Genomic DNA, 25,914 nt, shown 5'->3' with positions numbered 1-25,914 from the left:
TAATGATGGTTTGGCACCCAGGGCAGCGTATTTAATTAACGTTCCAGTTGTTGTGGTTTTGAGCATAGCCACACCCCTTTCTAGTTGGCCACACCCCTTTCCATTGGCCCCACCCATTCCGCTGTGTCCTGCAGCCCCCTTTTAATTTGAAGTCACCAGCCGCCACTGCAATGCAGTCTCAGTTAAAGAACAAAATGAAAATCAGTATACTTACAGAAAACCCAAGCTAATACAAGAAGCAAGACAAATCAGAAATGACAGCTTGTTTTTCATAGTATACCAGGTGAGCATGTGAGACAAAATGGTAAGGAAAATGCTTTGTTCCAGTGGTATTGAGCCTTAATTAAACAAAGACCAGGATATCAATTAAATCAGTAAAACAGATCTGTATAAACCAGAAAAAACAGATCCAAGACATCTATAATACAGTCAAGTTCTGACAAAAGACTGATTATAAATACCATGTCCTCTACTTTTAACAATGCTGTTTCAGAACAAGAAATCAGTTTACTTGCAAAAATTTAAGCTAATGTAAGAAGGCAGACAAGTCAGACACTGCAGCTTGTTTTAAAGGTTAGGACTATTATTATTTGCAAATTAATTTTATTACATTACTGTTGTTAAATATTTAATATTGATTAGTGGTGTTTTATATTGTTTTAATTTTGGTATTTACTTATTTGAGTATTTTGGTCACATGGTAAGGTGATTTTTATAAACAGTGTTCAACTGCATGTTTGTAATCTCAGAAAAGTCCTCTAGTATTTAGGGGCAAAAGTTCTCAACTGCTTTTGTCAATATAGTGTTTTCTGAGTTTTGTTTGAAGATTTAGTAGAGGATTTATTTCATGTGTTAGATTTTACTACTTCCTGGACTTTCTTTGTGGTTTTAGTTAACAGAGTGAAAAATACTTGACCGTGGTCAAGGTTACCTGAATTTAATTTAATGTTTACTTTAATAATGCGAAATAAAATGCGTTACTGTTATATTTGGGGGTGATGTATGATGGAATCCAGTAAAAATTACAATGAAATACTGTCGATAATGCAAAGACTTTCTGAGATATAAATACTTTTTTGGTATAACAGTTAATGACCATCAGCTAAAATTATAAAATTATTAGCTAAACATAATCCTTAATGGTAAAACAGACCACAGGTTAATTGTGTGTCATACTTATATTCAAATTTTAATTTTTATTAGTTTTTGGATAATGAGTTATTTTGTATTATAAATAAATGCCATATTAATTTGTTAATATATTGTTGCAAGCTGGTTTATGAGCCTTTCTCAAATCAGCAGATACTGCTGAAGGCTTTTTTAACTGATACACTTTTCAGATTATGTGATTAAATTGCATTATGCAATCCTAGTTGCGAGGATTTGAGCTTTTATTTGTGTTGACAGTTAATTTAAGTTTTTGCACACACCATTCAGGAAAAAATGATGAATGGAAATATTTCTGAGCATGAATGCAACTCAATGATACCACATTAAAAATCTGTGTCTATGATATCAAGAAATGACAACACATAAAGCTATTTGTTAGAATGCGCATATGAATACACTGCACCAGCAAACATATAATTGTGGGAACAATATATGCAGAATAATGTTTTGGAAGAGTAATGAAGTTTAAGGGAAGCAGGAATTGAATGAGCTATGTTATGTTCAATTGACAATGACCATGTAGAAGATTACACATGATGTATGTTTGCAACTAAAAATATATCAATATGCTTAGTTTTCATTCGTATAAATGTATAATTGTCTATGTCATACGTCATAATTCAATAAAGATTTTTTTAATTAAAAAAATAAATAGGAAGATATGCAGCTGCAAGTATTAAGTACTGAATGGGTTTGCTTTGAGTGTAGGAGATCCAGGGTAAGAGGACTGGAGTAGGATTTGACAATTTTCCTGATTCGAGTAATAACATATCATCACACTGCAATGTGCCAGAGTCCACACACAGAGACATGACCTTAAGGGAATGTGACACACATAGGATGATTATATCAGGTAAAGGATGCTTGATAATTGACCTTCTGCCAGTAGGAATCTAATCCTTGGGATTCTGTTCGTGTTCGGAGTTTGCTTGGAGTGCTACTTCATTTCCATACAGCAGCTTTGTCCAACTACCTACATCAAACTGCTTGCTGATGCAGTAATCCCCAGCATAAAGGAGGGAGGAGCGCAGACCAGAGCTCAGATGTGCCAAGTCACACTGCGATCCCCTCTGCGAGTCCAAATGCTGTTTGTATTTCTGTCATTGGATCCTTGTAAAAATAATTATCCAGTATTTCTAGGGCTTCAAATCATCACATTACTGTCTAAGTCAGCTTTCTTGGGAGCTTGTACTTTTGTTTCTTTGTCTAGGAAAGCTCAGTTCAGTTCTTTTCCATGTTCTGCTCTACCCTCTGTCTTACTGCAAAGCTTGGATCAGTTCTACTTCATCCTAATCTGAAATCCAGATTGCTCATCCTCCAGCTCACGTTCTGCTATTCTGACTATTTATCATTCACCCACTAACCTACTTTCATGGAGAGTGATACTATTATACCTCACAGAGTTGTGAAAATACCCTTTATTCTTGTTCACTAGCGCTACAATGTTTGTTCTCCTGTTATTTAGGATACCCCCTCTGTTGGTCCACAGCACAACAAGTACCATCAAGCTTCCTGTCTCCCCTAATGGACCTGACATCTTCACCATAGTTCCTGTGACTTCATATGAGTCTGCCATTTTCCCTGATTTCATTTCTTTAGTACACTTTGTATGAATTCTAGGATTAGTTCTCCTTTCACTTTTATCACAGGCTGCTATATTGGCCGCCAACAATATCCAGATATGGGATGTTTAACTGGAGAATTTTGCATGCCAAATGTCATTGCTACTTGGTGTGGGTTACCATATTAGGTAAATACATAGTGATTAGAAACAAAAGGATGATTTTTATCAAAATGAAACTGTAGTTCTTGCTCACAAACAGGAAAATGTTCCTTATTTATATATCACTTATTGGTTTATAACACATGCACATCTATTAGCTGTTTGGAAACATGATAATGGGGATGGAACAACCTTATGCTATTCGTTATGTTAGCCATGACAGAGGGCAGAGACTGATGGCTGAATATGATGGCTTCTTTTAACCTTAATGTCTCAAAATCATACATGCCAGAGGATAAGAAGAGGACTGCAGCCTGAACATGAGTTTATCAGATAGAGGACATATCATTTTTACTGACATTGGTAGTTGCATTTTGTTCTGGGGGTTGATTTGGAGATGAGAGATTGGGAAACAACATGGCTGTGTTGAATATACCAAATGATTTTCTAGTTAGATGCAAAATAAGCACATTGTATATTGAGAGTGTTTGCAATTATACATATGGCATTGAACAGGAATGTTCATTGTCCCTGTTAACTTTACATTTTATTCAGTGAAATGAAAAAAAAAACGTAATTTGGGGAATTACCTTCATCTACTGTTCTAGAAAGCATAAGTCAGCATAAGTACAGTGCAACAAAGCAATGCATTGTTTTTACTTGCCCACTCATCATCAGAAATGTGTAAATGAATTGAAAAAGTGGCGATGAAGACAGAATAATGCACTGAAAATAAATGGTCAGAGTATTAAAATTACCAAATATCTGGAACTATATTTTCACGGGGTCTATATCACATTATCGAAATTCCAAAATATCGAACACCATAAGCCCAACCATGGAATCTCGAAATGTGATATACTCGAACACTCAGAACAGTGAATTTTTTCCAAGGGAAAAAATTTGCTGTTCCGAGAAAACACACACATAGCACAAGCACACAAAAATACATAATCCACACATACACACTTCACAACACCCTACACTAAACCATACATACACTAGTAGCTATCCACTTACCTTAACCCAACCCTAACCCTAAGGTCCCTAACTAACACACACTCACCTTACCCGCTCCCTAACCCTAAGGTCCCTCACTATCGCTCACTCACCTTACCTGCTCCCTAACCCTAAGGTCCCTAACTAACACACACGCACCTTACCCGCTCCCTAAACCTAAGGTCCCTAACTATTGCACACTCACCTTACCTCGGTCCATTCGCACATTTAACTTAATCTGGTCCATCACCTTAGCACCACAGTCGAGGAAATAGTGAAGCCGCAGAAATGGCCCACCGAATACATTCCCTAGGAAAATATTTGGTGTTCTGCAGCTTTGCTATTTCAAGCGTTCGCTGAATAGGAGTCGATATTAGAACATTCGATGTTTTAACACTTCGCTGTTCTAATATAAACCCATTTTTATGAATATGAACACACTCTTCAATTCATTATCTTGAATTGCCAAGTGATCAAAGCATAGCTTTCTTTTGTATTAACTAAGCTGATGAACAAGTAGAAGAAAAAATGTTTTAGTTTTCCCAGAATCTTGAATTTTAAACATCAATGGCAGAACTGCAGTTGAGACTGTATCCAAGAAATCATGCTGAAACACATGACTTAAACTAGAACTCTACCCCCGCCATATCAAAATGTATACAAGCTGAGAGCCCCTTAAAAATACATTACCCTGTTTGATGTTTAGGCTTGAAAATGTCTAGCTGTTCAAGAGAGGATTGCATCATTTCTGGGTAATTATGCACTGTATATAAATGGGGATGGGGTTATAAAGGTTTTCTAAGATTAGAAGCTTTTTTTTGGAATAGTATGCTGAGTCGGTTTTGGTTCAGCTTGGATGACAATGAGGGGAAAGTTTTGCAGCAGCTAAACAGAACTAAGGATTAGACAGTACCAATTTTGACTTCCTATAGACTAATTTATTGCAAACTCATCATAACTTGTAAGCATCAAAATGCAGAATTATTTCTAGAAAATAAGAAAGTGACTGTGTGTAGTGGGTGTTATGCTCACTATGCTCCCTGACTAATATAATAATTTGAGAATATTAAGATCATACAACTTAGGGAAAAGGAGAGAAATTCCACTAAATGTACATTTCAACACTTAGGAGGTGTTTACATTCAAATTATTGTACAAGATAACCCATATGCACTCAGAAGTACACAGGCAGCAGCCTCATTTTAGTATGGCATTTTATGGAGCAAGGTCGCACACTTTTTCATTTTAGTTTTATGGTATTGTTACAGCATCTGTTACATCTTACAAAGGATTTAAACATTTGGTTATGAGAAGTGTATTTTATTTTAGTATGTCACTCATATAGCCCAAAATGTGTGGACATTAATTCACCAAGCTTCTTTAAATAATTTGCACATTAAATTATATAATTAATTGTTTTTAGCAAAATGTTATATATGTGGGATTGTTGGTAATGTTTGTGTCCCCTGGGAACTTTTAAATTTGCTAATAAAGAAGATTAAATGGACACGTATCCATCTATAAAACTTTTATTATAAACCCTTGTTACCTGCACAGATCCAGAAACATCAACTAAATTCAAAAGTACAGCAAGAACAGCCAAAACCTTTACAGGTCAAAACATGACAACCAGCCTTACAGAGTCATAAGGCAGAGAGACTGTAAGCAAAAATGCAATGTTCCAAATAGACAACAAATAAAAGCATTGAATCAGGTAGAACAAATGCCAGATTGTTTCATTTCAGCATTTCATAGGAGACATTTACAAAATGTGTATACATAAGAAAGTAATCTGACTTTGGGGGAAAGTGACTCAAGTCTTTAACTGCAGCCCAAATAATTACAGACAGTGGTAACCTAGACGTTATTAAAGCATTGTGTATTCTGGCAGTCATGTACTGCCTTACTGGGTCTAGTTATATACGTGAAATGCTAGAAAGTGAATACTATTTATGACTGGATCTAGTCATATGCAATAGAATAATAGTATGTTAATAACCATTATGATTTTGTAAATCAAATGCATGCCTTCTGTCTGTATCTATGAATCTTTCTAGGTTTGCTTTGCTCTTTCATTTTTATAACAACAGAGGGAAAACTGGTGCACACTAGTGCATATACCAGAGGGTCCTGACTACATACTGAGCTCTATTCCAAAGGGTATACTCCAGCAGACAATGAAATAACTAGGTAGATTCCGTAACCATTGATACCTTTTGAATTTACATTTGGACAGTTTAGCCTTCTATTTGTAAGTCCTCAACAGGATTTCTTATGACCTTAATATGAATTTAGAAGATAATAGTTCTGCTTCCATGGTTACATACTTCTCCAAGAAGTGGGGAGAGTCTCAAGAAGCTAATGCCTGAATAAGGTATTACCTTGCAATCTTCAAGAAACATTAGACTTGCACAACAGATATGCACATTCAAGGAGCAAACTTTAAATATATATATATATATATATATATATATATATATATATATATATATATATGTGTGTGTGTGTGTGTGTGTGTGTGTGTGTGTGTGTGTGTATATATATATATATATATATATATATATATATATATATATAGTCCTCTTCAGAAACCCAAAAGTTTACTTACCTGACTTTTAAAATGCTGAGATGAAAAGGCCAACAACCGTACAACACCGACATCCTAAAACACCAACTTTCCACTCCAAGTAAGTAACCCCTTGGCCATCTATGAAAAAATTGCATATTTGCTTTTTTTTATTTTCCACATTTAATAAAATGTCAAGTTCAGTGCAACTGTTTCACTTTTATTCAGATCCAATACAGCTTTAATAGAATTTTATATCTATATATATTTTTTCCCCAAAAAAATAGTATTTTATCATTTTGTTAGAGTTAGAGTCTTACTAGCTTTGAACTATGCTAACTTGATAAGTCTCAGTCATCCTTATCATTCACAGAATTGTGTAGTAATATATTCTCTGCTGTGAAGGATTCCATGAACTTTAGCCTTAAGTGATCCATGCCATTTGGTAGTAACAGTGCAGCCTAAGATGAAAACTGTGATGATGAAATAGAATGTTTTTCTTTGCTCTACAGATCATTCTTGTTGGTTCCTCACTCAACGTCCGTGACCAGAGTCTCTTCATCAGTACAAATGAAGGATCCAGTTTCCAGAAGCAGTCATTAACTTTTTCTGTGGATACTCTAGTTTTCCATCCAAAGGATGAAGACAAACTACTGGCTTACAGCAAGGAGAGTACGGTAAGTTTTCTTCTGATATAGCTAGTGCAGAAAGCAGAAGAAGGACATGTGACTTGCAGAGTAAAGAAGACATCTGTATCTTCTGTCTTTATAATCAAGCTTCTTTATATGCAACAGAGTGACTCACAGTGCTTGCTGAACTCATACTTAGTGCATTTTACATTCATATCCCATTAGGTGCTTGGAAGTGAAGACAGGTATAATGTTCATGAATGCATGAGTCTACACTACAAAATGAACATGAGTTTGTGCCATAGTAATTGCAAAAAATAGCAAATACTTGTGTTAGCCTTTCTGATATGTCAGACAAATTGCAATTCATTTCCAGAATTTGCAAAATTCAGGACCAGCTTCTAGCAGAATGAGGTTATCATTCTGAGGAGCCTCTGTCATCCTGCAATGTTATTCCAATACTAAGTCCCATGTCCTCAATATGACACTGGATTGGAGGTGGAACACTTAAAACACTCAATGCTGTGCCAGCCTACAAGTATTAAAGATATAAGCAAGCAAAGATATTTTGAAACAGTCCATGTAAATGAACCTCATAAGCTATTTCTGGTGAAGGATGCACAGCACTGAACCTAGCTACAGATCACACAAACTCAAAAGTCCACCCAGCGTAATACATATATCAGCTGTAATACTGCATGCATGACAGTCAAAAAGTCTGTAGAGCTGTCCTACAAAACAGCAGTTTGACCTTGTCAAAGAGAAGAGAAGATGTATGAGTCATCCTTTATACAAGAAAGGATGGCTCAAGTTACACTACTATTGTGCCTGTTTATGGCCCACTCCTAACACCTCCAGACTCAGCAGCTTGACACCAGCTCCACCTCTGTATTAGTATATCATCCATATATATTACATACAGTACACATTCAGATGTACAGGTGGTACAGGAACTACACCAAACAAGCCCATTTATTTTAATGACCATTTCTGTTACTTATAGATTTTACGCTGGGCTCTTCATGTAATTTAGTATCTCTAAATGTTGTGGGATTGTGAAGCTGATTTTGATTTGTAAACGAGCATAGAGTTTCATAATGCATCATTAGCCTTTGTAGCTGCAGAAGCCTAAGACCTCTTCTTTTTGATTTGTATGTAGTATGCCTAGGTTTGTGGCATCCAGGGATAAAAATTGGACTACAATGACCTAAATGATGGAAATGCAACTATCAGCTGGAACTCTGGAAGATCTGGGTCTGGGAAGATGGTAGTGAGAAGCCAGAGAGATGCCAGTAATGGTTTGCCCATCTTGCGATGGAAGAGGGATTGTTATGATCATTCATTTGTGACTATTAAGCTGAGGCTTATACACTACCAAAATGACCAGAACCAGGGATATGGGAACGGTAATCCAAAGGCAGTGATTGTAGCTCTCATAGCTTGTGGATGGAAGCCCACACAATTAAGGGGATAGTGTAGGATACCTCAAGGTGACATAGGTGCTTATGTAAGCCATCAGAGGCAAAGTTAGGGGACTAATAAGATCACCTTCCTAACTAAGTGAAGGCACAAAACACATGCATGGCTTCTGGCATGTTCATTTATAAGCATTGCACTAAAAATATACACTACAGGGGTATGGATAGACTCACCCACTGGTGAAGGACTGCTGGTCAGCAGACATGGAGTCAGAATGACTATAGAAAAAAATAATCAGGCATAATGTAAGTACCAAGGGTAGTGTGCTACCCCAAATGTGAACTGTTTTAGAATCTGGCCATAAGTCCAAAATCATTGTCACAATCCTGAATGTTTTAATAAATAAATATTTATTACAATAAAATTATTTATTTATTTATTGACATTTGGCAACCGGGAAAGTCCACTGGACAGAGAGCCATTTTCAGTGGAGGAGGCCCGGTGAGAAAAACTCCAACTACAGTTACAATAATATATATAACATCATATAAACAGTAATAACAAAAGCATATAGCAAGAATAATCATTAATGTAAAAAAATACATTACTGTAAAAGAGGCAAAAATAATCAAGAGTCAACATTAATGAAAAAGACATTAGCATTTATTCAAAACATTCATTTCCATTGGACTCTTATAGTCAAGAAGTAAAAACATATTACAAAAAGCAGAAATGAGATTTATATGGGCAATTGCTGCAGTCAAAAAGACTATAATGTGGGAAAAAAAATAAAACACTAGACCAAAAAGCAAACATAGGTATGGAAAAAGAAAAGTAAAAAAGTTAGGTGAGAATAATTTACTTAAGGTGGCGTAGGCAGGTGATTACCGGAACATATTTTATTACAGAGGTAATGAGACTTGAGTGTGATTTTAAATTGTTTTATTGAGTGTATTTGGGTAATAGAGGTGGGCAGAGCATTCCAAAGTTTGGCAATAGTGAAGGAATAAAGGCTTTGTCCTGCCTACTTGTTGGGTTTTGATATGCTTATTTGATGTTTGTTTGAGGACCTAAGGTTTCTGTTATGAATGTATGTTTGTAGCATATTCTGTAGAGAAGGACAGTAATTAGGGTTATATAATTATATGTGAGTGAGAGTTAGTTTGGTGTACTGTGCATAGTGTTAATGTTAATGTTTCTATGACGAGACAAGGATGAGTCCGAGTAGTCATGTTGTCAGCACATTTTGTAGTAGCAGGACTGTAGTCTGTTCTTAAGAGATGCATGTAGGTCAGTGAAAATAGGACTACCATAGAGAAGGGAAGGGAGGAGAAGACTGTAGGCCAGTTTTAACTTAGTGCGCTTGTCTAAATAAAGTTTATGTCTATAGAGCTTACCAGGTTTAAAATGTGTTTTTTGATTATGGTGTGAATATGATTTTCAAATGAGAGTTTGTCATCAATTATTATGCCTAAAAGTTTTGATTTTTTTTTTAAAGTTCAATTTTTGTATTATCTCGTGAGAAAATGTTAAAGTCCAGTGTAAGAGGTTTGGAAGGATATATTAAGAGTTTTGATTTATTTGGATTAAGTAGAAGCTGTGCATTATTTAGCCAATATTTGATAGATGTAAAGGCTTTTTGTGTTAAGTTTTGGAGATCTAGCAGGTTGTTAGCAGAAGTGATTATCATGGAATCGTCAGCGTATTGAATGAGAGTACAGTGATGAGATGCTTTATGAAGATTGCTAATGGATATATTAAAAAGCAGAAGTCCAAGAATGGACCCCTGGGGAACTCCAGTTTTATTTGTGAGATATTCAGATTTAGAGTTTTACCATTTGACAGATTGTTTCCTGTCAAGAAGGTAGTCAGAAAACCAGGCCAATGTATGCGTGGAACAGTTTAAGGATTCAAGTTGTAATAATAGTTTAGGGTGAGATAATGTATCAAAAGTCTTAGATTAGGTCAAGTAAGATAACTGAACTTACAAGTCTATCATCCAAGGCTTTATTAACATTATTTTATTTATTTATTTATTTTATTTTACATTTGTTAACTGGGGGTGTCTGACTGAGCCAAAAAGGCCCTTTTTCAGCAGTGGCCCGGGGAGAAAAGCTCCACATAGAAAAATTACAGCTACGTTTAGTTATTTAGATATGATCAGTATACACACAAATTACAAAAGACATGTTTTACAATGGTATGCAACACATCAACAGTTACAGTGGAGAGAACAAAAATAATTTAAAAATAAAGGTAATTAATAGATTTGTGGTGTACAGATGAAATTTGGAACATAGGTAGAATACATGCATAGTACACAGGTACAGTACATACATTGTAGATTAGCCAGTGTTTGTGAGTAAGATTGAAAACTATTATCAAGTACTCTAGGGTTAGTATGTGTACCTTATCCACTTTCACTAGTCTGGGGAGCAATCATGGCACTGCCAACTTTGCTTGAGATGTTGCCTGATGAGGTCTTTAAAGGAAGCTTTGGACGATGTGTTTTGAATGCTAGTGAGGACAGAGTTCCATTTTTTAGCCACTGAACTACTATATAGTGCATTTCCAAAGCTATTATAGCTGTTGGTGACTTCTAGTAGTAATTTGCTTGATGATCTAAGAGGCCTTTTGGCTGAGTGATGTTGTACTAGGTTTTTGAGGGAAGGACACTTATTGGGGAGGTAATAGATCAAATGACAGAGGCAGAGCTAATTGTAGGTTAGGAGGTTGGGCAGTTCAAGCCAGTGGAGCTGTCTCAAAGCAGTACAGTAATGAGTTCTATATGAGCAATTTGCAGCAAAGTGGGCAATTCTGTTATAGCAGGCTTCTATTTTGCTTAGTTCACTTTTGTTGAGATTAGTCAGAGTGGGAGATGCATAGGGTAGGGTGGATAGAAGTTGTGAGCGAGCAATGGCGGATCTTGTGTTGTTGGTAAGAAATGGTTTGATACGGTAGAGTGATCCCAATTTGGCATGTACTTTTTTAATAGTTAAGTTGAGATGATGATCAAATTTTAGGTGTGAGTCTATGGTTATTCCCAATAGCTTAGCCTGTGCCACTGGAGCGATTGGAGTAGCATTTGTGGAGTAGATAGTGAATTGACTGTTATCAGTGTTTTTGTTAGAACTAGTTATAATCATAAGTTGTAGTTTTCTTTGCATTGAGGATAACTTGGGCTTTGGCAAGGTAGTTTTCAATCTCAGAGAATGCTAGCTGAGTTGTTTGCAGGAGGTGGGAATGTTTTGTGCAGCACAGATTAAGGTAGTGTCATCTGCATACTGAATGATAGATGCATGCTGTGTGGAGGTATGGAGGTCATTTCTGAAGATTGTGAATAGTGGTGGTCCTAACATAGAACCCTGTGGGACTCCTATAGTTATGGGCAGCTCAGGAGAGAGAGAATTTTCCCATTTCACAGCTTGGTACCTGTCACTCAAGTAGCTTTGGAGCCAGGTAAGAGTGGAATTTGATAGGTGATATTGGTTTAGTTTGTTTAGCAGGATTTGGTGCGAGACTGTCAAATGCTTTGGATATATAAAAAAAAAAGAGTTGATACCTGCAGGCCTTTGTTTTTGAGATGGTTTACTGTGTCTGTGAAGCAGAGTGGTACTATGGGCAGGTCTGAAACCATGCTGAGTAGGTGACAAGATGTTGCTGTCTAGGAGATAGTTTACATCTGGGTATGGATGCATTTTTCTAGGATTTTGGCCAGGGGGGAGAGTAAAGCAATGGGTCTGTAGTTATTAAGTTCAGTGGAGGTCCCACCTTTATGTATGGGTGTAACATAGGATATTTTCCAGAGTTTGGGCACATAGTTTTCAACAATTGATCTGTTTATGAGAGTGGAGATTGGGATAGCAATAGCATCTGCTGTGAGTTTCAAGAAATAGCTGGGGAGTAGGTTGGCTGCTGTTGATGAGGTTTTTAGTTTGGAGAGCATGCTTTTGATTGAAGTGGTGGAACCTGTTTTGAGGGTAAAGCTTGTATTAGTGTTATTTGTGTTGGGGGTATAGTGAAGAAGGAACTGTCCTGTGATACTAAGGATAGAACTGAGTTCACAAAGTGGGAGTTGACTTGTGTTTCGATGGGAACTTTAGTGTCAGGGGTGGTTGGTTTGGGGGTAGCCTTTTGGGTTGGTTTTAGTAGTTGGTTTAAATTTTTACAAAATTTTTGGGGGTTGTGTTGGTATTTAGTTTGTAATGTTGTGTAGTAGAATTTTTTTGTCCAGCCTAATGCATTTTTTTGCACGGTTGCGCAGTTCTTGGTACTTAGTTAGGCTTTGTGTTTCTTTGTTTTTTTGATAGTAAAGCCAGGCAGTGTCTCTGGACTTGAGGATTTGTTTAGTTTCTTTACTGAGCCAGGGGTTTATAGAGGTTCTAACCTTGATTTTACACAGTGGAGCAACAGTGTTTAGGTGTTGCCGAAATGTTTTGTTGAAATATGCTACAGCCTGGTCAAGTGGGAGGGTTTTTAGCGGGGTCCAGTCACAGTTACAGAGTAAAGTATTGAGGACCTCAGGAGAGAATTTTTTTGTGTTTCTGGTGGATATATAATTAGTGATTTTGCATATGGTTGTTCTACTATGCATAAGGTATATTATGTTGTGGTCACTTAAGGTGTCTGGGAGACTGGCTGCATGGTGGTACAATGTGGGGTTGTTAGTTAAGACCCTGTCAAGGATTTTTTATCACATCTAGTTGGAATTTGGACTAGCTGCTGGTAGCTATGGAGATTTATTAGATTACTTGGTGGTTCTGATATGCAGGTGAAACAATCTAGGTTGAAATCCCCTAAAATAAGGCTTTCTTGTGAGTATGTGGAAGAACACCAGGATAAAAAGTCTTCAAGGCTAGCAGGTGTATTACCAGGTGGAATATAGATCACAATTGTGGTGATGACCTTTTTAGGGTGAAGTTGAAGTTGTGCGATAAGTATATCTCAATTATTGGGGGAGGGGTAGGAGTTTGGTAATTAACATACAGTTAAGTTGGACTTATACAGTAAGGCAGTTCCACCCCCTTTACGAAGTGGTCTCTCTTGTCTAATAATATTGTAGCCAGTAGGGAGAACTTCTGAGTTAGCTATGTTTTTATTTAGCCATGTTTCTGTTAAAGCAACTATGTCTGGGAGTAGTGTGCTATTGTGGCCTGGAGTTCAGGTATTTTATTTTTGATACTTCTAATATTAATATTTAGCATTAAAAGATGGTTGGTTTTGCTGCTGTTGTTGATTTGCCCAGGTATGAAGATAGTGCGGGTATTATGTTCTGACATTTGTGTTGGAGCAGTTTGTGTTGGACAGGATGGATTTGGGCCTGAGTTGGGGTGTATATCCCCACTTATGGTGAGCCTGGTGTTAAAATGGTGATACAGATGTTGGAGCTTGGTGAGGAGTGTGAGAAAGTATTGTGTTTTTTGGAGTAGGAATGAGAGCATATGTGTTTATTTTATTTACTTTATTAACAATGTTGGTAAAAGATAATAAGGCTGTGTTTGTGCTGTGTGTTGGGTGAAAACCTTGTTGGGTGGGAACAAGTAGGTCATTATTGGAGAGATGTTTTAACAATTGAGCATGTATACACTTTTCTAGAATTTTAGCTAGAGTAAAGAGTATGGAAATAGGCCAGTAATTTGAAAGATCACTGGTGTTACCACCTTTATGTACAGGAGTAATAACTGAGTTTTTCAAAGTTGTGGAACATGTGATTCAGAGATAGATTGGTTGATGATTATGCTGACAGGGTATGCTATAACATCAGCAGCAAGTTTTAGGTATTGTGCTGGGAGTCGTTCAGCAGAGGGGGACCGTGGTTTTAGTTTAGTTAGGAGGTGGGCACTGCTGGTAAAGTAAAAGTTGGTGTGGATGGAGTATTGCTTGAGTTTTCATCTGGGGGATATATCTTTGACTTGAGAAAAGAAAGGTCTGTGTTGCTTTCTGAACTATTTGAAGTAGTATTAGTATGCATAGAGAAATCATTGACAAGTTTTTGAATGATTAAGGCTTGGCCAGATTTTTGTGGGTCTTTATCAGGAGATGGAGTAGGATTTTGCTAAAATCCAGGATTTAGGAGTGAGGAAACAGATTTCCAGAAATATTTGGGATTATTGTGTTGAGAACTTAGTTGTTTGTATTTTATTTAATTTTGTGGACTTCCATTTTTATGCCATAGTTTCCAAGTTCAGTCTCTGGTAATGAGTATTTGTTTAGTATGTTTTGTTAGCCAAATGACATGGTTATTCTTGAATCTTCGAGTTCAGATGGGGACAAGACTATTGACAGTATTGAGAAAGATGTTGCTGAAGTAGTTTACTGCTTCATTCAGAGGAAGTATTTTAATTGGGTACCAGTTGTGAGCATTTAGTGTCTATAAATAAATTTTGATTAAATTGTCAAGGTTCCTAATTGTTCTGTATGTGTGGACTTTGGCTATTTGTGTGTGTACTCTATGGGTAAATGCAGGTAAGTGGTCACTAGAGATACATGGGAGGGTTCCTGACTGGGTGTAATTATGAGGGTGTGATACGAGTATCCACTCTAGGGTTGATTCAGTTTGGTAACTATATAAGTGGGTTCTGTGATGAGTTGTGTAAACTTATACAGGTAGAGTTGTTGCCTCACAGTAAGATGCTGTCCGGTTCGATTCTCAGCTGGAGCGTCTTTTGCATGGAGATATGCATGAATGGGCATACCTTCGTTGAAGGTTGTGCATCAGGGCTGGTAACGCGGCACGTAAAAATCAACAACCAATCATTAGTGGACCAGAGTTCTGCTGTGGCGAACCCTAACCAGGAAAAAGCCGAAAGACACAAACAAACAAACAATTTGTTGTGGAGTCAGTTATGAAAGATATCCAATAAATGTTGGTATCAGCCAGAATGATAGTGTCATTTGAAATATTCTGTGTTGTCCAGCCTAGAAGATATTCTTCTACTGGTATGTTTTGCCCTGGGAGAATGTAAACTACAACAATGCAAATTTGATTTCTGTTATTAATATGAAGCATTGCTGGTAATAGTTCTGTGTTTCCAAAGGGTGGAATAGGTCTGGGTAAAAGTGTGAGAGTTAAGAGGCTATGGTAAATAATTGCAACTCCACCAACTTTTTTGTTGACACAATCTTTTCTAAGACTATTGCATCCTGGAGGGATTATTTTGGTATTAGAGATGTGCAGTTTTAACCGGGTTTCTGTGAGTGCTACAATATCTGGGGAGTAATGAGAAAGCCACGCATGACATTCAGTGGTTTTGTTACAGATACTGTGCATGTTAATTGTTGTAAGGGAAAAGGTAGTGGGTATTAGTGGTGTGGGTGTGTGGTTGATAATTGACTGGTCCTGGATTGGGATGGATGTCCCCATGCTGGGAGAGGACCTGACTAAAAAATGATTTGTTGAAATGATATTGGGTGGAAAAGTGAAGAGGATTAAGAGTAGGTTTTAGTTTAAGGAAAATAGTGAAGTATTTTAGTTTAGATAGAAAAATATTGACATTGAATAAAGTTGGAGAGATATTATAGAAACAGTTGCTATTATGTGGTGTTAGGAATAGAGTGGAGAATTTGGGGGAAGGAATATACAAGGAGGGGTGGGGAGGGGAGAGATGTGGAGTGGCAGAGTAAGTTAAGTATGGTGATAGTGGTGATCAAGAGTATAGTGTTTTTTGAGTTATGTGACATATTGAAATACAATTAGAGGAGTATAATGTAAAATGAGGTAAAGAGTAGTTGTTTTGAATGGAGAGAGAATAGGAGTGTTGATTATGGGCTGATATCATTAAGTGGTAGAAAGGTTGTGATTGATTGAATGTGGATATGAGGTGAGGTTACAGGCTGTATAAATGTAATTGAAATGGGGGTGGGTGGAAATGGGGATAGGGCTGGAGAGCAGTGTGAGCCTGGAGCAAAGCGGAGGGTGAACGGAGCAGGTAGCGCCTGATCTCAGATAGATGAGACAAACAAGAAAAACAATCTCCAAGCCAGAAAATGGCAGGTAGATGAAGAAAGGGTGTAGTGTGTAAATAAAAAAGGTCACTAGATAGAAGTAGGCAGAAAAAGGCATTTGTAGTAAATAGATCAATGCCCAGAAGTGAGAGATAAGAAAAAAATATGCCTATGAAGCAGAAGTATTCTGCTGTGCATTGTATTAGGCTAGGTGCTGTCATGAGGCTTAGAAAGTAGTAAGTTAGAGAAAAATAACACTATGCTACAAATAGAGACAGGACAGATTATAAGTGCAAATAGGTGGTCGGGGGTCCCTAACAGCGTGCTCTCAGCATAGATAAAACAGGTGCATAGTAGTGCATAGCATGAATCTGAAAAACATACAGTGGCTTGATATAAATATCTCAGCTTAGTAGTTTGGTTGCATCTTTGAAAACATCCATTACAGATTCCAAGTCCCATATGCACATATCATTCTTACCCTCTCTAAAGCCCAAAGTCAATTTTCACTCAAGAACAACTTCATTTTGTTCTTGTAACTGGACCAGATTGCATGCTTTTATTTAGAGGTATGGTCATTTAGAACATGCAGTTAATGAGTTAGATAGTTAATTTGTTAACCAGCAAAGAGCACTGTTCTGATAGAACTAGTTCAGCTCAGACTGAGTACAAATCCACAAGAAAAAGGTATAGGTAAAATTTACAAAGCACTGAACTTACAAAGGTAAGCAAAATATAGTATAAAAATATACAGTAAAAAGCATTATACAGGCCGAATGATGAGCACAATGTGGTTTGAAAATACATATGATAAACCATTGATTTGAAAGAAGAATTAGAGAAAGGGGGAGTGTGTGGATGTAGGTCAAGAAAGACCTGAAGGAGTTAGTAGGACAGTAGAGAATAAAAGAAGAAATGTGTGGTGAAGGGGAAAGATATAGCAGTTTTGTATTTGTGAAAGGATATTAGGGACAGAGAATGTGAAGCTAGGGTATGAATGATGGGCTAGGTTTGCAGTAAATGATATCTGATTCAGGAAAGTTGTGCAAGCGCTATTCGAGGACTCGGCAGTGGTGGCCTGTTTTTTAGAAATAGGGAGGCATATTTTTTTTGAAATTGCTTACAGGTATATATAGGTTTTCTATATGGTTGAGGGAATTACATGGAGGGTGTGTTAACAATTATGCCTTTTTATATGGTATTTCTCAATGATGGAGATAGAATGTGGGTGATTTCGCATGTCCAGAAATGTGTTTGTTATATTTTGCTATTATTTCTGGACTGTGCAGTTAGAAATTTAGTTCCTCATCTAAACAGAGTCGAAACTTCTTGAATGATGTGGTTATTTCTAGGAGGTTGGTTGGTGTCAGTAATGGGCTGCATGGAGTGTGACCTGTAGTTGACAATGTCATCTGCATGCAGAATGATAAGGTTTGATGGCTTAACTGAAGGACGTCTGCTTACACAGGCTAAAAAAAACATAAGTGAAACAATTGGGCCTTGAATGACTCTTTTGAGTAAATGAGCTTTGGCAGAGATGGAAGGGACCATTTTAACATAAAATGTGCAGTGGGAATGAAAGCTGGTGAACAATTAAGAAGTTTGTTACTGTGGCCTTGAGCTTTAGTTTTATACACACATATATATATATATATATATATATATATATATATATATATATATATATATATATATATTTATATGGGTCATCTTCATTTGCCCGAAAGTTAATTTGACTAAAACTCATCTGCCTGACAAGTAGCACCTGCAGGCAAATAAAACTGTAGTGCGACCCTGCAGTTAGAATATATAGTTAGGGGGTGGGGGACGGAGCCCCCCCCACCTAGTTTGACTGAAATTCTCTGCTTATTGTTGTATATTGTTCAGTAAAACCAAACTATGTGGGGGGCTTCACACTCACCCCTATCTATTTATACTAACTCCAGGGTCACACTACAGTTGAGAAAAGGATGTATCCCTTTTATTTGCCTGCAAGTACTACTTGTCAGGCAAATGAGTTTCAGTCAAATGAACTTTCAGGCAAATGATGGTGACCCATACATATATATATATATATATATATATATATATATATATATATATATATATATATATATATATATATATATATATATATATATATATATATATATATATCATATCTGACTCCTATCATTTGGCATTTATCCATAGCTATTATGATGCCAATAATCAGTGTTAAGATTGTTGTTATAGTGCTGCTGTTTGTCGAGAATCTGTGTTGGCTGGGGAATAGCAGAACTTGCTCTGAGATATATTTAGAAAGATGATCATAGGGTAGTCTATATTTAGTACTTTATTTTCTTTTAAGAATACCTTTGAATAAAAGAAGTCCATGTATTTCACACTCAACAATTTCTGTAAATAATGCCTTACCATACAGTCAGATTTGAAGGCTATAGGAAATAAGGAGGAAATATATGCTAATTTCAGAGTATTAAAAATAAAAATGTAAAATAATTTTATGATATTATTAATGTAACTGGAATATAACTGGTATTTGTTGGATGATTAAAAGGTTGATTCAAAGACATTCTATAGCAGGCATTTCAAGTTAAAATTTATGATCTGAGAATGAAATGAATTAACATTATTCTTACAACTGAACCAACTGTTCTCATACAGTTTTGTCCAATTGGCTAAATAAGTGGAATTCATCCAAAAGAAATTATTTTAATAACTAAATTTAATGCATACAAATCAAGACCAGGAAACCAATACCTCCATTCTTCCATCTTATGAGATGATGACTTAAGACTATTTTAGGTTTAACAGGGTGCCATAAGAATTTCTGTGATATTATTATAATGGGTAATATATTTATTTTAAACAAAGTTAATTTTTCTTCCATAGTGAAAAAACATTTTATTCCATTTATTTAGAGTGCTAATATAACTCACAAATGAATCATGATTAATTATTATATCATTAAGATTATTCATTTTCCCTAGGAAATTGAACTTAAACTTTTTATAATGATTCAACAAAACAACTGTGTTAGCTTTAGTTTTGTTAAATTTTAAACCAGGTATTAATTCATAATATGTTAAAGATTTTTTATATCAACTAAAGTAGAATCGGTATTGAGTAGAGTTAACAAAATGTCAGCAACTAATTGAATTTTAGATGACTAAAGATGATTCATCAAATATCTAATTTTTATTAAGTAATAAGTTGTTAGTTTTAGTTTGATTACATTTCAAACCAGGTATTAATTCAAAATATATTGATGATTTTTATATTAACTTAAGACAACTCAATGTTCCCCATAGTTAAAACAATGTTGTCTGTGAATACTTTAATTCTAGATGATTAAAGGTCTTTAAACTTTGAAACTGTTATATCATTTTTATTTTTAGTAACATTAGAAAAGGGTTCTTTGCCTAGGCTGAATAAAGTACGGGGAGAAGACAACAATGTTTTGTATCTTTAGTAATTTAAATAAATTGTGAAATAATGGAACCTAGTCTGATACTAGAAAAATAGTCCTGATATATGGTGTAATTTTAAGTAACCACATAAAGCCTGATATTCAAATATAGCAAGCTGTCAATAACATTTACAGAAAACTGGACTCCTGCATAATTCCAAACTTTTTTTAATTAGCAATGCCAAAAAGTAGCCCCTCTACATCACCCGCTTTCACTACTACATACTGTCCCATCTACATCAATATTCAACAGCCTCTACTAACAAAAAGAACAATACTATAGTTACATTTGCCAGTAACCAGTCTGCAAAATCCCACCACTGCCTGCCTAGAACTTCCTCTCTTTCTCTCTCTCTCTCTCTCTCTCTCTCTATATATATATATCATCCAATTATCAAATGTTTATAATATGATCTACACACACTAGACAACTAACTTTACACCACTGCAAGATCACTGTGTTCTAAGGAGATGTTCCTATTGACCATAATTAAAACCTTCAGTTATGCTGGTCTGTCCCCTGCACTAAAATTACATCTGTAAAGTCTAGAATTCCATCCCTACCAACATCAGACAATAAATGTACCAGTCCAGATTCAAGACCTTGCTAAAGCAACACTTTAAAACACTTGGCTCTCGTCTTGAACCTCAGCATGCTAGACTACCTAGGCCCTTGAATACCTAAATTATTCCCACACAACTCAACAAAGCAAATTCTCAAATCTTCTACTGACTTCTACCCATTGGCCCTTACTGCCACTTTATTTTTCTCTACTCACCCATGACAATTGTTTTTGCTCCAGCAAAGTTCCAACTCTTTCTCACTCATTTTTATGTCTACTTCAACTTCACTAGAACTTTCAATATCTCTGTATCAGCTAACAAATAAACATATGACTCACATATTCCTCACTTCCTTTCTACTTTGTACTTATTCCACACACACACATATTTCTTCTACTTATAAATGTAAAATTTAAATCAACATTTTAAGCATCACCTTGTATTCCAATATGTCATGTATTAAAATGTAATGACTCTATATTTTATTTGCTGTAGATTTTTCCTAGTATAGCTCTCTCACTTATCATATGTCCATATCATAACTTTAAGCTTAACACTTTTTTTCTATTATATAAAACTACCTGTTTTGTTACTGGACTTTTTTTCCTATTCCTCTGCTAAAAAGAGGTTACCACAGCCCAGTCAGACTACCCCAGTCAGCAAAAGTAATAAATATAAATGAATTATAAGAGAAATAAAATCACTGGGAAATGTATGCATTTTCAAGACTTTAATAATAAAATCAGAACATTTTATTGAGTCAAAATTTTTGTTTGTATGTAGATTAATTATAGCTAATTCTTTATTATTGCTGTTTGCCCATGTAAAATAAAATTAGTCTAACCATCATTTATTTTTAAGGGGAATATTTTTAATCTACTGGCTAAAATAAACATAAAGGTTTTACAATAAATATTTAATAAATAAATGGGTCTAATAGAGGAACAGAGAGATTGGCCTTTAACCTGTTTGGGTGGTGAGAAATCAATGTGTATTTTAATGAAGTAGGAATAAGCAAAGCACTTTTAACTTCCATAAATACATCATTAAGTAGAGATAAAGCCTCTTGAATCAATAGCTTATATAATTCAAAGATAATATGACCATCATTTCTAGGGACATTATTTTCTTTTATCTTTTTAATTTGATCTTTTATTTTACCAAAGTAAAGATTTGTTTAATCATTGATGCGTTCCACCTGTAATTTTTAACAATATTATAAGTTAAGAAAGCCTCAACTATTTCCTCATGCTCCAAACTGTTGTTAGCTATATTATTTTTTTTTTCATCATTTTTAAAACACTACAGAAAGGCCTCTACATCAGTAAACTTTCTACTATACCCAGAAAGAAATATTAGGCTAATATGATTGGACCTTGTTAAATGTTTTTGATCTGAGAGCCAGCTTAATTAATGGCCCCCTGAGTGTTAAAGAACCCAGTAGATATCATATGCTGTAAAATCTTCTGATATTCACAATTCAAAGATTTAATTTCTGATAATAATTCTTTGTTTCCTTTCTGGATTTTTAACTTTAAATTATTTAAGGTTTATCATGCAGTTATAATAAAGATTTATATCATATTTTGATTGATTATTATAATACTGCATTGATATCCTCCTTTATAGATATGTGGTCAATGCATCGTATAGTATTACCACAAGGATCCCTCCATTATTATTTGATTCAAGAAATTGGTGAATTTCCAATAAGAAACATTTCTTAAAGTTCTTTAACTTCATATTATAAGGTGGAAGCCCACTGAAAGAAACACGTTTCTTTTGATTTACTATTATTCAGAAAAACACAGCACTGTGGTCTGAGACTAGACAAGTTATTACTTTAACTATCTCTAGTTTGGAAACCAAATCATTAGAAACATAGACCCTATCAAGTTTGGATTAAGTGTCAATCCTATAAGATTAATGGTTAAAGAGTAACAAATTTGAGTGAATTCATTAATATCCATATGAATAATTAGATTAGTAAAATTAGAAAAGGCTTTAACTAATTCAGAGATCATAGGTTTATTAATGATGGTATTTATTCAATTAGTTCATTAGTTAGTTAGTTAGTTATGGAAATCTTAGTATTAGTTCCTAGAATCCAATACATCTTAGCCAAATTAAATACCATTTTTGATATTCAACAACAAGAATAAACAGCATATCTCTGTCGTCTTAAAACGAGTTAGTAACTTTATGCATAACATTGGCATTTCTCCTTAGAATTACAGTGCCTGTCCCATTTTCTTTAAAACAATTAAGCTAGCAGATCTAGCAGACTTCTTAAGAACAAAAACACTCAGCTATCTACCTACATAACTTTATAAACTACTTATAACTTCAACAAGGCATCATCTTTCCTCCCATAGAGCCAGCATCAGAGAGAAAGTCTCCTAGATCCTATATCTTAACTGATTTTGTCTGGACTAGTCCTTTTATACTCTGTTTCTTGTTAGCCTGTCACCCTTTGGGTCACAGGTGGGATTCCAGGCCTGTCTCAAGTTTTCTTTTAAATAAGAAGCAAATAAAACAGAATAGTGTCTAGTATTTAACCTGTCCTTTTGCAAGAGTTCACTTTCTTGTAAAAAGGCAACATGAATAGTATGTAGTTTAAGATATTTAACTCATTCACATGGTTCTATTTTGAGTTTGTACTCTTAACTCCCAATGGACATGGCCTAAGCTTTCATAAAAAATGAAGTAATTGCCTCAAGGTTCAAATAAATGTTCATATCTTTAGACTCATAAATGTTATTAGAAAACTGTAAATGGAAAACTCATTAGCATAAAGCAGCCTTTACAATGGTTGCATTGATTGAGTTCTAGACTTTAAAATGTATTTTATAGTCACAATGACCACAGTAAATATGAATTTGCTATTGTACAAACAACTTCTGATATCTCAGTAACCATTGAAGCAACACACAAACTGACAGCAAAATGTTCTTCACATACCTGTGAGCTTTCATATGGCGCTTAGCAGTTCTATGTCACTTGTTTTTGAGATATTTAGAGAAATATGAAAATTATTGCACTACAAATGAACAGTATGCAATAATATTCAATATCTCCATATCTGAACTACACAGAGATCCAATGCCACTGTAGTTGTGTTTGCCAAAGTAAAAGCTTTAAGATGACATCTTCTAATACCTTGTATGTAGCAAGGTGTTGGAATCATTAATACAAATATGCACAAGCAGTATAGATCTCTTAGAGGCATCAGAAGGTTGTAACTCCAGAAATGCCTGGAGGCATCATTAGGCTGTAATGAGTTAAAAGGACTCGCTACCATTGTTAAGACAATAATTCTATAATAGCAAGGAACATGAAAGTAATGAAGACTATTCCGTATTTGTGTATATCAAGGAATACAATGGATTTAAATTCATGTTCTAATACACTCATAAATATTGTGTGCAAGAGCATAGTAACATAACAGAAATACAAAAATGCTACTAAGACGATTAACCAAAATTATATTATATTAAAAACCCTACTTCCCTTTGGCACATATACTTCCTATCTTGGATAGGAACACCATCCAAACTACTTTTCTAAATTGGTGACACATAAATACCAAGCTGTAAATTTGCCGAGAAGAAGGAAAAATAATCTGCAAAAAATTGAGGTTATTTTAAAAGAATCACAAGCTAAGTAATATCATAATAAAATGTTGACTCTAACATAGAGAAAAACAAAAACAAATTAGAATACATTTGCTTTAATAAAGATTCCTTCCCTTTTAGTAAGTACAGGAAAGATTAATATTTATTTAATCTTTTTCCCTAACCTGCACAAACGTATTTAGGAGTATATAGTTCTTACACTGATAACAGAAACAGTATTCAAGTGCAATTACTTCTTATGAGCACATCATACAATATTTATTTTATTTTATTTTATTTTATTTTACATTTGTTGAGAAAAAGGAGGAGTAAGAATAAGGGAAAAAAATTAGGGGATTAGTTTGTGAAAAGAGACAGAGTCAAACAAGGAGTAAGAGAATAATTTTAAAGTTAGGTAGTACTAGTGGAAAGTTAATCAGAGTATCTCAATCCTTATAACCTACATTCATCTATTGTTTGCTGGAGATGTAACTCTTCAGTAATAGTGAATTGGCAAGATATTTATTTATTTATTGATTTATTTATTGACGTTTAGTTACTGGGAAAAGTCTGTTTAGGTATGACTCCATTTTCAGGGGAGGCCCAGAGACAAAAAAACTCCAAAGGTATTATAAAAACATTTTAAGAACGATAATTGTCACGGTCCTAATAAACCACAAACACGCAAAGACTTTATTGCAATTAAATGAATAACAAACATCAAACTTTATTGAGGCACACAGAATCCAACATTGTAATGAATAAAAATAGTAAACATCAGGGCAGCATACCCGCTCACCCTGAATAAGCAGCATCCTCGTTGCTCACTTATCCTAGTAATCATAAAGGCAGTATTCCCACTCACCTTAATATCACCATCAATTCCATATTTCCATTCCAGACTATAGTAATCCTGAAGGCAGCATCCCTGATCACCTTAATATCAACATCAATCCCATATTTCCATTCCAAGTCATAGCAATCCTGAAAGCAGCATCCCCGTTCACCTTAATATCATCATCAATTCCATATTTCCAAATCACCATCTCAATTCCAACCCTACTGAGGGGGACAGAAGAGGGTCAAGCCTGACCCTCTTCTCCACCCCTCAAGCCATCACAAATGGGAGAGCTGGGAGGGCAACAAGACCACACCAAAATGTGCTTACTCATACCAATTTCCCCTACAAAACCCCTTAAGACACACCCCTTAGCCTTACCTCACTTCCTCTCTCAGCTCCCACCTTAATTAACTCTTCCCTACCCACTCCCTACCCACACAGACCTAACCTACCTATAATCCTAATACTAACCCCCCCACTTTACCCAACCAAGTTGTCCTGTGACAAATTCATCTGTTCCAAACTTCACTTTTACAATCTTAAAAAATAATAGAAAAAATTTATAGTTTAAATAAGTATACCAAATTACACATAAAATGAAAACATTGGTTAAAATAGATACAAGTTATATGACAATGATGTAATGTTTAGAGAAATTTTAGACAGTTTATAAACAAATTAAAGGTAATCATATTGCAAACAGAAACTGCAAATGAAGTGAGAAAAAAGCATTTTTGTGGTATATTTAGAGAGAAAGCTGGGGACAGAAATTTTTAAAAGCAAGGAAGTGAATGAAGAAGGAAGAGTAAGGTGGTGTAAGGTGTGAATAAGTACTTGTTCACATTTAGGTATTTAGTTTATCTTGATGTTGACCACGAACAGAGCTAGGAAGTCTTTCAGAATGGCTTTAAAGGACTGGAGAGACATTACTGACTTGATAGATACAAATAAAGAGTTCCAGTCCTTTGCAATATAG

General features: G+C 35.2%; 1 protein-coding gene across 1 annotated transcript in view; it reads left to right on the top strand.

Annotated features, from left to right (window-relative positions):
• SORCS2 (sortilin related VPS10 domain containing receptor 2) overlaps positions 1 to 25,914 on the top strand; it is a 2,271,537-nt gene that overhangs the window by 949,424 nt on the left and 1,296,199 nt on the right. Inside the window, exon 3 of the mRNA XM_044063564.1 lies at positions 6,971 to 7,135. Coding sequence (XP_043919499.1) covers positions 6,971 to 7,135 — 165 coding nt within the window. The remainder of the gene's footprint in view (positions 1 to 6,970; positions 7,136 to 25,914) is intronic.

The sequence above is a fragment of the Protopterus annectens genome, chromosome 2.part1 (genome assembly GCF_019279795.1).
Source record: "Protopterus annectens isolate FY-2018-M chromosome 2.part1, PAN1.0, whole genome shotgun sequence".
Lineage (NCBI taxonomy): Eukaryota > Metazoa > Chordata > Ceratodontiformes > Protopteridae > Protopterus > Protopterus annectens.
Note: the sequence above shows the minus strand (reverse complement) of the source record. Positions and strands in the feature narration are given on the sequence as shown.